Below are 11,885 nucleotides of genomic sequence, written 5' to 3'. Positions count from 1 at the left end.
CTTTGTTTCTGCAGCTGGTAACGTGGTTGTAGCTGGTATTGATGACTACCTTCTTTTACTACCCATTCTGTATTCCCTTTGCCTTCAGCAAGCACCTCAGCAGGTTGTGTTTTTTTTCCTGGTGGAGTGACCCAAACCTTCATTCCTGAAGGGTCTGGGCCATTTGTAGTCCTGCCTGGATTGGGCTGTTGTAGTTTCCCATTGACCTTAATCACAGGGCATGGTAATACTAAGAGACACCCAAATGGATCTCCTGTATTCCATGCATACTTTTTCTTACCTCCATTGTGGGGCAGTAGACTGATTTCATCTTGATAGTCCGAGTCAGTCACCCCAGCCAACACTGTAACTCCCTTATTAGCCTGTTGATGTAAAGGTAAGAGGAGCCTAAAGTATCCACGTGGCAATCTTAACTTCTGATTTAATGGAGTCGTTGTGTCTCCTGGTGGCAGCATTTCTTCCCCTGGGACTAAGACCTCTAGGCCAGCAGAACTTAATGTCAGGGGAACAGGAAGAAAAAATTTTGCTAATGGATCACTAGGGCCGATGGTGAGTGGTGCCACTTCCACTTCCACCCCTTGATTCCTGGACCTGTGAATCCCGGCTATGAGAGAAAGAGTACCATATATTGAATGCCAATTCAGAGCTTACACAGCCTTCTGGAAAACTTTGCCCCAGCCCTACAAAGTATTGTCACCTAGTTGGCATTGTAATTGTAACTTCAAAATGAAATTCCACCATTCTATCAATCCAGCTGCTTCAGGCTGATGGGAAGCATGGTAAGACCAGTGAATTCCATGAGAATGAGCCCACTGCCACACTTTCTTAGCCATAAAGTGAGTACTTTGGTCAGAGCTGTGTGGAATACCATGATGGTGGATAAGGCATTCTGTGAGTCCATGGATGGGAGCCTTGGCAGAAGCATTGCGTACAGGATAGGTAAACCCATATGTAGACTAAATGTTTATTCCAGTGAGAATAAATCTCTGCCCTTTCCATGCTGGAAGAAGCCCAATATAATCAACCTGCCACCAGATAGCTGGTTGATCACCCCGAGGAATGGTGCCATATTGAGGGCTCCGTGTTGGTCTCTGCTGCTGGCAAATTGGGCACTCAGCAGCGGCCGTAGCCAGGTCAACCTTGGTGAGTGGAAGTCCATGTTGCTGAACCCATGTGTAACCTCCATCCCTGCCACCATGACCACTTTGTTCATGGGCCCATTGGGTGATGACACGGGTAGCTGGGGAAAGAGGCTGAGTGGTGTCCACAGAATGGGTCATCCTATCTACTTGATTATTAAAATTCTCCTCTGCTGAGGTCATTCATTGGTGAGTACTCACATGGCATACAAATATCTTCACAGTTTTTGACCACTCAGAGAGGTCCATCCACATATCTCTTCCCCAAATTTGGCATCAATTTCCCAATCATGCTTCCTCCAAGTCCCTGACCATCCAGTCAAACCATTGACTATAGCCCATGAATTAGTATATAATCGCACATGTGGCCGTTTCTCCTTCCATGCAAAGTGCACAATCAGGTGCACTGCTCGAAGTTATGCCCACTGGAAAGATTTCCCTTCAATGGGCCAGAGTAACACACCCAAATGAGAAATGTGTTGCCTCCAAAATCCAAATAGGCCCAGCAGGCATTGTGTCTCTTTCTTGGTTGCAGGAGGGGCCAATTGCAGCAATTTTTCCTTCACCTTCGAAAGAATATCTTGACAGGCCCCACACCACTGGACCCCTAGAAACTTTACTGAGGTAGAAGGTCCCTGAATTTTAGTCAGATTTATTTATCCCAACTTCTGGGAAATAAATTATTGGCAAATGTCTTACCAATAAGTCCAGTGTGTTTGCTACTTCTTGCTCACTGGATCCAATCAGCACAATGTCATCAATGTAATGGACCAATGTGGAAGTGAAAAGCAATCAAGGTCTCTCCAAATAAGATTATGACACAAAGACGAAGAGTTCGTATTGCCCCTGAGGTAGGACAGTAAAGATATATTGCTGGCCTTGCCAGCTGAAGGCAAATTGCTTCTGGTGGGCCTTATGGACAGGAATGGAGAAAAAGGCATTTGCTAAGTCAATGGCTGCATACCAGGTACCAGGAGATGCGTTAATTTGCTCGAGCAATGAAGCTACATCTGGTATAGCAGCTGCAATTGGAGTCACCACTTGGTTAAGCTTACAGTAATCCACTGTCATCCTCCAAGATCCATCTGTCTTCTGCACAGGCCAAATGACAGAGTTGAACTGGGATGTGGTGGGAATCACCACCTCTGTGTCTTTCAGGTCCTTGATGGTGGCACTAATCTCTGCACTCCCTCAAGGGATGCAATATTGTTTTTGATTTACTGTTTTCCTAGGTAGAGGAGGCTCTAATGGCTTCCATTTGACCTTTCTCACCGTAATAGCCCTCACCCTACCAGTCAGGGAGCCAATGTAGGGGTTCTGCCAGCTGCTAAGTATGTCTATGCCAATTATGCATTCTGGCACTGGGGAAATGACCATGGGATGAGTCTGGGGACCCACTGGGCCCATTGTAAGTCACACCTGAGCTAAAACACCATTGATTACCTGACCTCCATAAGCCCCTACTTTAACTGGAGGACCACAATGATGTTTTGGGTTCCCTGGAATCAGTGTCAGCTCAGAGCCAGTGTCCAGTAGGCCCCGAAATATCTGATCATTTCTCTTTTCCCATTGCACAGTTACCCTGCTAAAAGGCTGGAGGTCTCCTTGGGGAAGGATGGGAGAACGATTCACTGCATAAATTGTCAGTAATATAGTGAGGTCCTTCCTCAAGGGGACCTGGCCTCCCCTTCATTCAGGGGGTTCTGGGTCTGTAAACTGGCTCAAGTCTGGAAATTGATGGATGGGCTGTGAGTCTCTGTTTTTGTAATTCAAATTAGTCTTTTGTGCATTTGACCTAGAAGTTTTCTGCTTATATAAATTAAGTAGGAATGCAGTAGGCTTCCTATCAATTTCACTTCTAGAAACAACATGATTAATTAGCCAATGCCAGAGCTCTACACGAGTCAGACTGTTCTGATTGCAGTAGTCTGAAAGCAATAGTCAGACTATTGCTTTGACTCTGCTGTCCATTACGGTAGCTACGCCCACCTTGCCTTTGATGGTTGAGTGCTGCCACTTGGCCCCTGCCACCTCAGGATCCAATTATTCCCATTATATTTAAATTTTGTAGTTGAGTGACTGCAGTTCCCACTGTTAGATCTGACATACAGAGAAGAGCAATTATAGTACTCTTCGAAGATGCAGGTGCTGCCCTCACAAATCTATTTTGCAAGGCATTGGTCAAGGGTATATCTTCTGGACTCTCCCAGCTGGGGTGAATAGGTCTGAAGTGACTAATCCACTCCACCATCCCAATCTCCCTAAGCCTTTGGATCCCTTCCTCTACATAAAACTAAGGGAGATCAGGCATTTTCATCTTGCTTACAGTGGACCATCTTTTAATCCATATTTCAGCTAACCAAGCAGATAAGCTATTTAGAACCTTTTATAACTCCCCGAGCTGCAACATTAAATGCAGTCTCTAACATCGTGGGCCCAAATCAATAAATTCAGCCTGATCCAACTCTGTGTTCCTTCCACCATTATCCCAGACCCTTAATATCCGTGCCCATGCCTGTTCTCCAGGTTTCTGTTTATATAAATTAGAAAACTCAAGCAATTCTTTTTGAGTATAGTGCACCTCCTCATGGGTCACACTCTCAATCTCACCTCCAGGAGCCCACCAGGACTTTAGTCTAAAGTCTGGAAGCAAACAGAGGTGTTGGGGGTAGCTCCTGAGGAGAATCCACATTATCTTGCCTGGCAACTGCCTCAGGGGAGGCCATCACTGTTGCTTCAGGCAGTGCAGGGTTTATCTCCTCAGTCAAAGGTGGAAAGGCTGATGACAGCATGGGTCAGGGAGGGGATGTTGCCACTACTGGAGATGGGGAAGCTGTTTCTTCTGGCAAAAAAAGTTCATCAGAGTTTACAAACTCAGTGTCCCCAGCTTCATCAGGGTCCACCCACACATTCCCATTCCAAGTTGCAGGGTCCCATTCTTTTCCAATCAATGCCCTCACTTTAACAGTAGACACCTGGCGAGGCTGTGCATGCATCTTTTGTTGCAGGCCAGCCACTCGCATGATAAGAGCTTGTGTCTGTTTTTCCACAATTTCAGCTCTTTCTCTACAGGAGATAAGACTCTCACTTAGGGCAATCTTAGCAGATTTTAGGTTGAATATCTGCTTCTGAAGCCTGGAGTTAGAATCCCTGAGTTCATTTTCTTTCATCACTTTGTCCACTGAACTTAGGAGCAACCAACCAGCTTCATTATGTTCCTTGGCTTTCCACGTATGGTCAATTGTATTTTGTATAGTCACTGAACTCCTTGCCTCTCATGAGTGATGATTCAGGTGTGTCAAATGCATTATTTTGCATAACTATCTAAACAGTCCACACCAAGGACTATCAGTATTCCCTATACTATTAGAAGTAGAGTCCTTAGCATCTTTGGGTCTAATCATATTAAGTAGCCAACTCCAGAAACCCCAAAACCAATGAAAGAACTCCATCCTAATATTCTGTTCCTCTAGAACAACTCCTGGTACCAAAATCTGTATCAGTCAGGATTCTCTGGAGGGACAGAACTAATGGAATATATATATATATATACACACACACACACCATTTATATAATATATATATTCCATTTATATAATACTATATATATATACATATATGAGTTTATTAAGTATTAACTCACATGATCACAAGGTCCCACAATAGACCATCTGCAGGCTGAGGAGGAAGGACAGCCAGTCTGAGTTCTAAAACTGAAGAACTTGGAGTCCAATGTTTGAGGGCAGGAAGCATCCAGCATGGGAGAAAGATGTAGGCTAGGAGGCTAGGGCCGTCTCTCTTTTTCACATTTTTCTGCCTGCCACCCTGGCATCTGGTTAGATTGTGCCCACCCAGATTAAGGACGGGTCTGCCTTTCCCAGCCCACTGACTCAAATGTTAATCTCCTTTGGCAACACCCTTGCAGACACACCTGGGATCAATACTTTGCATCCTTCAATCCAGTCAAGTTGATACTCAGTATTAACCAGCACACAGAGGGGAGACCCTGTCTCAAAAAAAAAAAAAAAAAAAAAAGACGCAGCTCGTAAAGCTCCACTCCATGCACATCCACACACACAGACATACCACCCATGGGAAAAGGTCCAAGTCAGAGTCAGAGAAGATGTTATTATTCCCAACACCTTAACTCCAAACATCCCAGCAGATGACTCAGTTCTAAACCTGTTTTGGCTTTCTATTTTCTTACCTACAACTTCCTTTCCCTCAGACCTTTCTGTGGTCTTGGGTAGGCTTCCTTCTAGCCATCTTGGTTGCTCTTTAGTGTAATCTGTGGCTTTTTCGATATCACTGATCTTGCCTACCTGTGGTCTAGGGGAAAAATATCTACCTTGACTTTCATAAAGCAAATCATATGGGGGGATTGATTTCTATATACTCTTAACCATACATTTGTAGGGAAATACTGTTGATTTGCAGTAAAATAATTCTCTGGCCACTTTCTATTTGTGTTGTGTTTTAAGCATTTCACAGAGGTGAAATCTTCTGGTCCTTGTAATATACCATGAGGCAAGTAGAACAGGCCCAATGACCCTAGTTTAAAAACAAGAAAATTAAGACAGAGTGAATTAAGTGGTTTGTCCTTGGCTTATGATAGAAAAATGTTAAACCTTTCAAGAGACTTCAGAAACAAACATATTCTTTGCCAACAGAAACATGTGGATGTGCCCAACACAATCCTGGATACCATTTCGGAGGGAGTCTTTGGGGCATCCTTCCCTACCCCAGTCTTTGGCAGCAGGTAGATCTCTCCTTGCTCGCCTGATGTAGCCGAGCATACAGAGAACCAGATGGCCTTCAGGCCCCAACAGCGAGGCTGGGGTACCTCGTAGGCACTTTTGCCTCCTCAGCCTGTGGCTGATGAACAGTAGAGGGACCCTTGGCCCTTTGAATATCAGGTCAAAGCAGAAATTTTATTATCCTAAACTCCTCCCATGTCATTTTGGGCCTAGACTTTTTCAATTTAATGAAGCATAGACTATATCTCTTGTGTCAAGGTCAGTCATCTCAAAGTGCATTTTCCAAGTGAGCGGTATCTGTACTGATGTTAATGTGACGAAGGCAGTGCTTTCTAACAGAAACTTACTAACTTGCTAATAAGTACTAGCTTGCTAGCTAATCAGGACCCGAAGTCAGCTCACTGGTTTCTCATCCATAAAGAGTCAGCATTCCCATTCCATAAAAAGTCAGCATTTCTTTTGAAGGTCAGGACCTCCTCCCTTACCAGAGGTGCTCTCTGAGCGTGGGGCTAAGAACCAGCGGTCTAGCCTGAGATGCTTTCCAATGTCAAAAGAGGCAGAAAGCTCCCTGATGGTACCTGGGCCCATGACCTGGTGACCCCACCTACCACCTCTTTGTTACTGCTGCTCACAGAGCCTGCCATGCCATCTGTGGTCTCTCATTCCCACATTTTCTCAAACCTTTCACTTTCCATTTTGGACTTGGACTTTGAGGAGATGTAAATGGTAGGGCACGTCTTCTCATTGAATGATCAGATTTGGGCGCAAGTGGCTTCCTTTAATCATGCTCACCCTGGCTTCAGGCTTTCTGTCATTCCATTCTCATTGTCACCAAGGGAGGGGTTAAGAGAACCAGAGTGCCTTCTCCCAACGACAGCAGTGGGGCCAGGACCGGTAGTCCTTTGAAGGTTAAGCATATCTCCTTCAAAACAGGTGATGAGCTCATCTTCTTGGACCCTCACACAACCCAGACCTTTGTCGACACTGAAGAGAATGGAACGGTTAATGACCAGACTTTCCATTGCCTGCAGTCCCCGCAGCGAATGAACATCCTGAACCTGGATCCTTCAGTTGCACTGGTGGGTATTCGTAGGTTGAGTGGGCCAGGAGATATGATGTGTACAGATTGGTTCCCTGGGAGTTATCCAGATTGCTAGGTAGGGAGGCAAGAGTATGTTTGCTCACTATCTGCATTAGAGGCAGTAGAGTATAGTGGGGAAGGAATGGACCCTGAAGCCAAACTGCTCCAGTTGGAATCTTGGCTCTGCCTCTTACTAACTGTATTAGTCTGTTCTCCCACTGCTAATAAAGACATACCTGAGGCTGGGTAATTTATAAAGGAGAGACGTTTAGTTGACTCACAGTTCCACATGGCTGGGGAGGCCTCCCAATCATGGTGGAAGATGAAGGAAGAGCAAAGGGGTGTCTTACATGGTGGCAGGCAAGAGAGCTTATGCAGAGAAACTCCCATTTATAAAACCATCAGATCTCATGAGCCTTATTCACTACCACAAGGACGGTATGGGGGAAACCACCCCCATGATTCAGTTATCTCTACCTGGTCCCACCCTTGACACATGGGGATTATTACAATTCAAGATGAGATTTGGGTTAGGACACAGCCAAACCATATCACTAACTACGCACTTAGGAGGAGTGAATCTTTCTGAGCCTCGGTCTTCTCATCTCTAACATGAGGAAAACAATAGTTCCTTCCTTATGGGACTGTATGAGGTGCAGTGCATGTAAGGCACTTAGCACTGGGCCTGGCACATTGTAAGCATTCTGTAAATGTTAATTATCATCATCTTTCCCCCGTTTCCTTCTTGTCCTCAAATTATTGCTACCCAGGCACAGGGAGGAAGATGGGATATCACTAGGGAGAGATAAGGGAGCAAGATGCCCTGGGTGCACACAATCTAGGAAGCTGCAGGGTTTTCCGCCAGAAGTATGATTGGTGTCTACACACACTGAAGGGGCATCTGCCTGTGAAGTAGCCAGTGGTTCTGAGGCCTGTCTGCATCCTCTCCTCCAGTTTAATCCAATTGTCAGTATACTAGTGACCAAGAGCTGCGAGTCCTCCTCTTGTGAACCATTCTTTCACTACTCTGGGATGGCTTTGAGGTTGAGAAAGCGCAGACTGGTGGTTCACTCTATTCTCATAGATAACTTCCTGAAAGTCAATGCCAGCTTCTTAAGTATTGCCTCTAGCTAAAAGTACTATTTGGCTTTTGTTTGTTGGCTTAATTGAATGTTCTTTGGAGATGTGTATTTTTGTACACTGAAAGTAATGGAATTAACCCTACACTTTGAAGATGATCTTCAAGTTAAAATATCTCACAGCATGAGGAAAGAGGGAAAGGGACAGAGAGCAAGGGTGAGAATGAGATCAAGACTTGAGAGAGTAATGTGTATGTCTGGGTAAGGGAATGAGTTAGGAGAGAGAGAAGCCCAGGCAGTCTTCCTCCTTTATTGCTGGGAAGTCACATCCACAGAGACTGGCCCACATCCTAATTCTGGGCCAACAGCTCCATTGTGCAATACCAAGGATAATTCTAAGTTGTGTTCTTTTGCTTTTCCCTAAGGGATTTTTCTGCAAAGAAGAAAAAGACTTTGATAACTGGTGTAGCCTTGTTCAGAAGGTAAAGCTATATGTTTTTCTTAGTCTGAAAAATGAAGTCACTCAATTTTATTCCTTTTCAAGATTGTTTTTCATAGTAAAAAAAAAAATCCTACTCTGATACGACTTTACTGCAAGAGAAAGAAACTAAGGCAACAAAGAAACTATTAAGGTGTGGGGAATTGTGCATAACTTTGGGGGAACTGAACAAAAATTTTGGTTTGAAGTATCGTTAGCATGTCAAGGGAGTGATATTTTTGGTGATGAAACTTAATGTTTTATCTCATTAATAGAGAATTATTTTCTAAAGGCAATACTTACATTTTAGAATGCAGCAAAGCTGTATTTATGTCACATTTAAAGGTGGAATGAGAATTTTCTGGTAAGACTATGCCTTTTATTTTATTTTATTATCATTATTTTTTGAGACAACGTCTTGCTCTGTCACCCAGGCTGGAGTGTGGTGGCGGGATCTGGGTGCACGGCAACCTCCGTCTCCCAGGTTCAAGCGATTCTCCTCCCTCAGCCTCCCGAGTAGCTGGGATTACAGGCGCCTACCACCACACCCAGCTAATTTTTTTTTTTTTGAGACAAAGTCTCGCTCTGTCACCCAGGCTAGAGTGCAGTGGCATGATCTCCGCTCACTGCAAGCTCCACCTCCCAGGTTCACGCCATTCTCCTGCCTCAGCCTCTGGAGTAGCTGGGACTACAGGCGCCCGCCACCACACCCGGCTAATTTTTTGTATTTTTAGTAGAGACGGGGTTTCACTATGTTTGCTAGGATGATCTCGATCTCCTGACCTCGTGATCTGCCCGCCTCGGCCTCCCAAAGTGCTGGGGTTACAAGTGTGAGCCACCGCGCCCGGCCTAATTTTTGTATTTTTAGTAGAGACAGGGTTTCACCACATTGGCCAGGTTGGTCTCAAACTCCTGACCACAGGTGATCTGCCCACCTCGGCCTTCCAAAGTGCTGGGATTACAGGCATGAGCCACCGTGCCCAGCTAAGACTATGCCATTTAAATTAGGATATATACCATACATGTTGGACTGCCACTGAAACCATGCCAATATGTAGCAATAGTCTCTTGGGACAGATTTAATTTGACTAACTGACATTTCTTTGGAGCCAATGCTTCAGGAACATCTCACCCCTAAAGTGAGCTGGACCCATGCATCTGGCACAGGAACTATGCCTCATGATGGAGAATAGGCAGTGAGTGCTGGCCTTCATCAGATACTCCCCGCAATGTCCTTCCTTCCTGGCCAAACAGTATCTAGAATTGAAGATGGCTGGGTCTTCCGATGGTTCAAGTAGGGGATGCATGTATTTTCTAGGCCCCTATTTTCACCTGGCAACCAGCAGACCACTGTCTCAGGATTTGGGGTCAAAGATTGCCAATTAGAAATGTGACTCTGCAGTATTTAAAACTGTTTCGGTATCTCCCCAGGAAATTCTGAAGGAGAATTTAAGGATGTTTGAATTAGTTCAGAAACATCCATCACACTGGCCTCCCTTTGTACCTCCAGCCAAGCCAGAAGTGACAACCACTGGGGCAGGTAAGCTGTTGTTCAGTGGCTCTCAGCTAGAAGACCCATGTATAGCAATTGTTTTATGAGAAAGAAGGAATTGTGGCCCATGCTTTCTGTGGACAGTAAAATTTCTACTCAGCTGGAGTGATCAAAAAATGGTGCTTCCGATTATTTTAATCTTCAGATGAGCTGATATTTACCAATTTCAAAGAATGATAAAAGAAGAAAATGAGCTCGTTGCAAAAGTTCCATGCAAAATCAAGATGACTAGGATTGCTTTTTCAGGGTCTGGTTCAGGATAGCAAATTGAGGCCATCGATAATTCAAAGGTATCTTGAAGGGCTTGCAGAGCCTTGGCCACATCACCGTCGTTAGGTTTATTTAACAAGTCTGGCTATTTTGAGTCTTTATAGAGAATTCTAATACTTGGCAGTAGTTCTAATTGTAAGTCTCCTCCACACAAGTCTTTCTTTAGTAAAGCAATTAAAAATGCATAGTCTTAACTACTGAGTAACGTATTGATTGACCACTTCAACCCAAGTGTCAAGCTTTTCTTCTTACTCATTTCCATATTCTGATAGAATTCATTGACTCCACTGAGCAACTGGAGGAGTTTGATCTGGAGGAAGATTTTGAGATTCTGAGTGTGTAGAATCCTGGGAACTCAACTTGAAGGTCTGTCTTCCATCTGGCACCATAAAAACATGAACTTATTACAGAAAACTTTTCTAGTCAGCAAGTGCCTATATGCCAATAGCATACAAACTCAATAGCAATCATGACTGAGCCAATCACTGTTTCTCAGAAAAACAAGACAAAACAAATGACAGTAACCCTTCCCTGGAAAGAAATAGAACAATCATGGAGCCTAGGAGCAGACAGATGAGAAGGAGTTCATTGCTTCCCAGCTTGTCTTACATGGCTACAGCAAGTCTTCAGCTGCTGCAATGAGGAAATGGACATCTAGAAGACAGACAGCAACTCTCAGCTTGCTTCAAGCACCAGCAGATAAAAGATGGTTAAGCTGTTCTTCTTCATCCTTTCAGATGTGACCTCTTTGGGACTAAATACTAAGAAGCAATCTGTTCTCTTGCTCAAATAATAAAGTGACTGAATCAGGGAGGAAAAGGTTCTTGTTAAATTATTTGATTGTGTAGTTTAAGTAATTATAATTTATATCAAAATGTTTGTCAAAGAAACGATGTCAAATGTACACTGTTAGATCTCCCTCCTATTTGCGGGAATCTTACTATTTAATGGGTCACTGTCCCCATTCTTACTGATACTTTTGTCAGATGTCACCCTGTCCTTAAATCATGATCACTTAAATCAGGGGTCAGCAAACTTTTTCTGTAAAGGGCCAGACGGTAAATATTTTGGGCTTTGCAGGCCATGTGGCCTTTGTCACATCTACTCAACTCTGCTGTTGACATGCAAAAGCAGCGATAGACAATATGCACGTAAATGAGTGTGGCTGTAATCCAAGAAAACTTTATTTACAAAAACAGGTGGAGGGCTGGGTTTGGCCTGCAGGCTGTAGCTTGCCAATCAGTGACTTAAATTGTTGATTTTTGTTTGGTAAATTAAAAATAAATTGTGTTTGAAAAACCCTACTTGGTTGACAGCCATATTTAGAATTGTTCATGTGGTAAATTACACACTTAATCTGTGCATCATATACAATTCCAAACCATTTGAGGAATAGCAACATAATAGGTTTTAAAGCATGTATTCATCAAATTAGCTTTGCTAACCACTTTCCTGTGAGGATGAACCTCAAGCCCCAGCCATATCTTCCCATTTTCCTTTCCTTGCTCCCTTAACTTGCCTGCATTTCA

The 11,885-nt window shown here is 43.9% G+C and overlaps 1 protein-coding gene across 3 annotated transcripts in view; it reads left to right on the top strand.

Annotated features, from left to right (window-relative positions):
* The window catches only part of ATG4A (autophagy related 4A, cysteine peptidase), an 82,525-nt gene extending 70,865 nt beyond the window's left edge, over positions 1-11,660 (top strand). For all 3 annotated transcript variants that reach the window (XM_011982459.1, XM_011982468.1, XM_011982476.1), the window contains 4 exons: positions 6,830-6,975; positions 8,482-8,538; positions 9,966-10,074; positions 10,629-11,660. In XM_011982459.1, the coding sequence (XP_011837849.1) occupies positions 6,830-6,975; positions 8,482-8,538; positions 9,966-10,074; positions 10,629-10,699 (383 nt within the window). In that variant the 3' untranslated portion in view covers positions 10,700-11,660. The remainder of the gene's footprint in view (positions 1-6,829; positions 6,976-8,481; positions 8,539-9,965; positions 10,075-10,628) is intronic.
* Positions 11,661-11,885: the final 225 nt, after the last annotated feature.

The sequence above is a fragment of the Mandrillus leucophaeus genome, unplaced genomic scaffold (assembly GCF_000951045.1).
Source record: "Mandrillus leucophaeus isolate KB7577 unplaced genomic scaffold, Mleu.le_1.0 Scaffold1055, whole genome shotgun sequence".
NCBI classification, from domain to species: Eukaryota; Metazoa; Chordata; class Mammalia; order Primates; family Cercopithecidae; genus Mandrillus; species Mandrillus leucophaeus.
The sequence above is the reverse complement of the archived record's forward strand: the minus strand, read 5'-3'. Positions and strand labels throughout refer to the sequence as shown.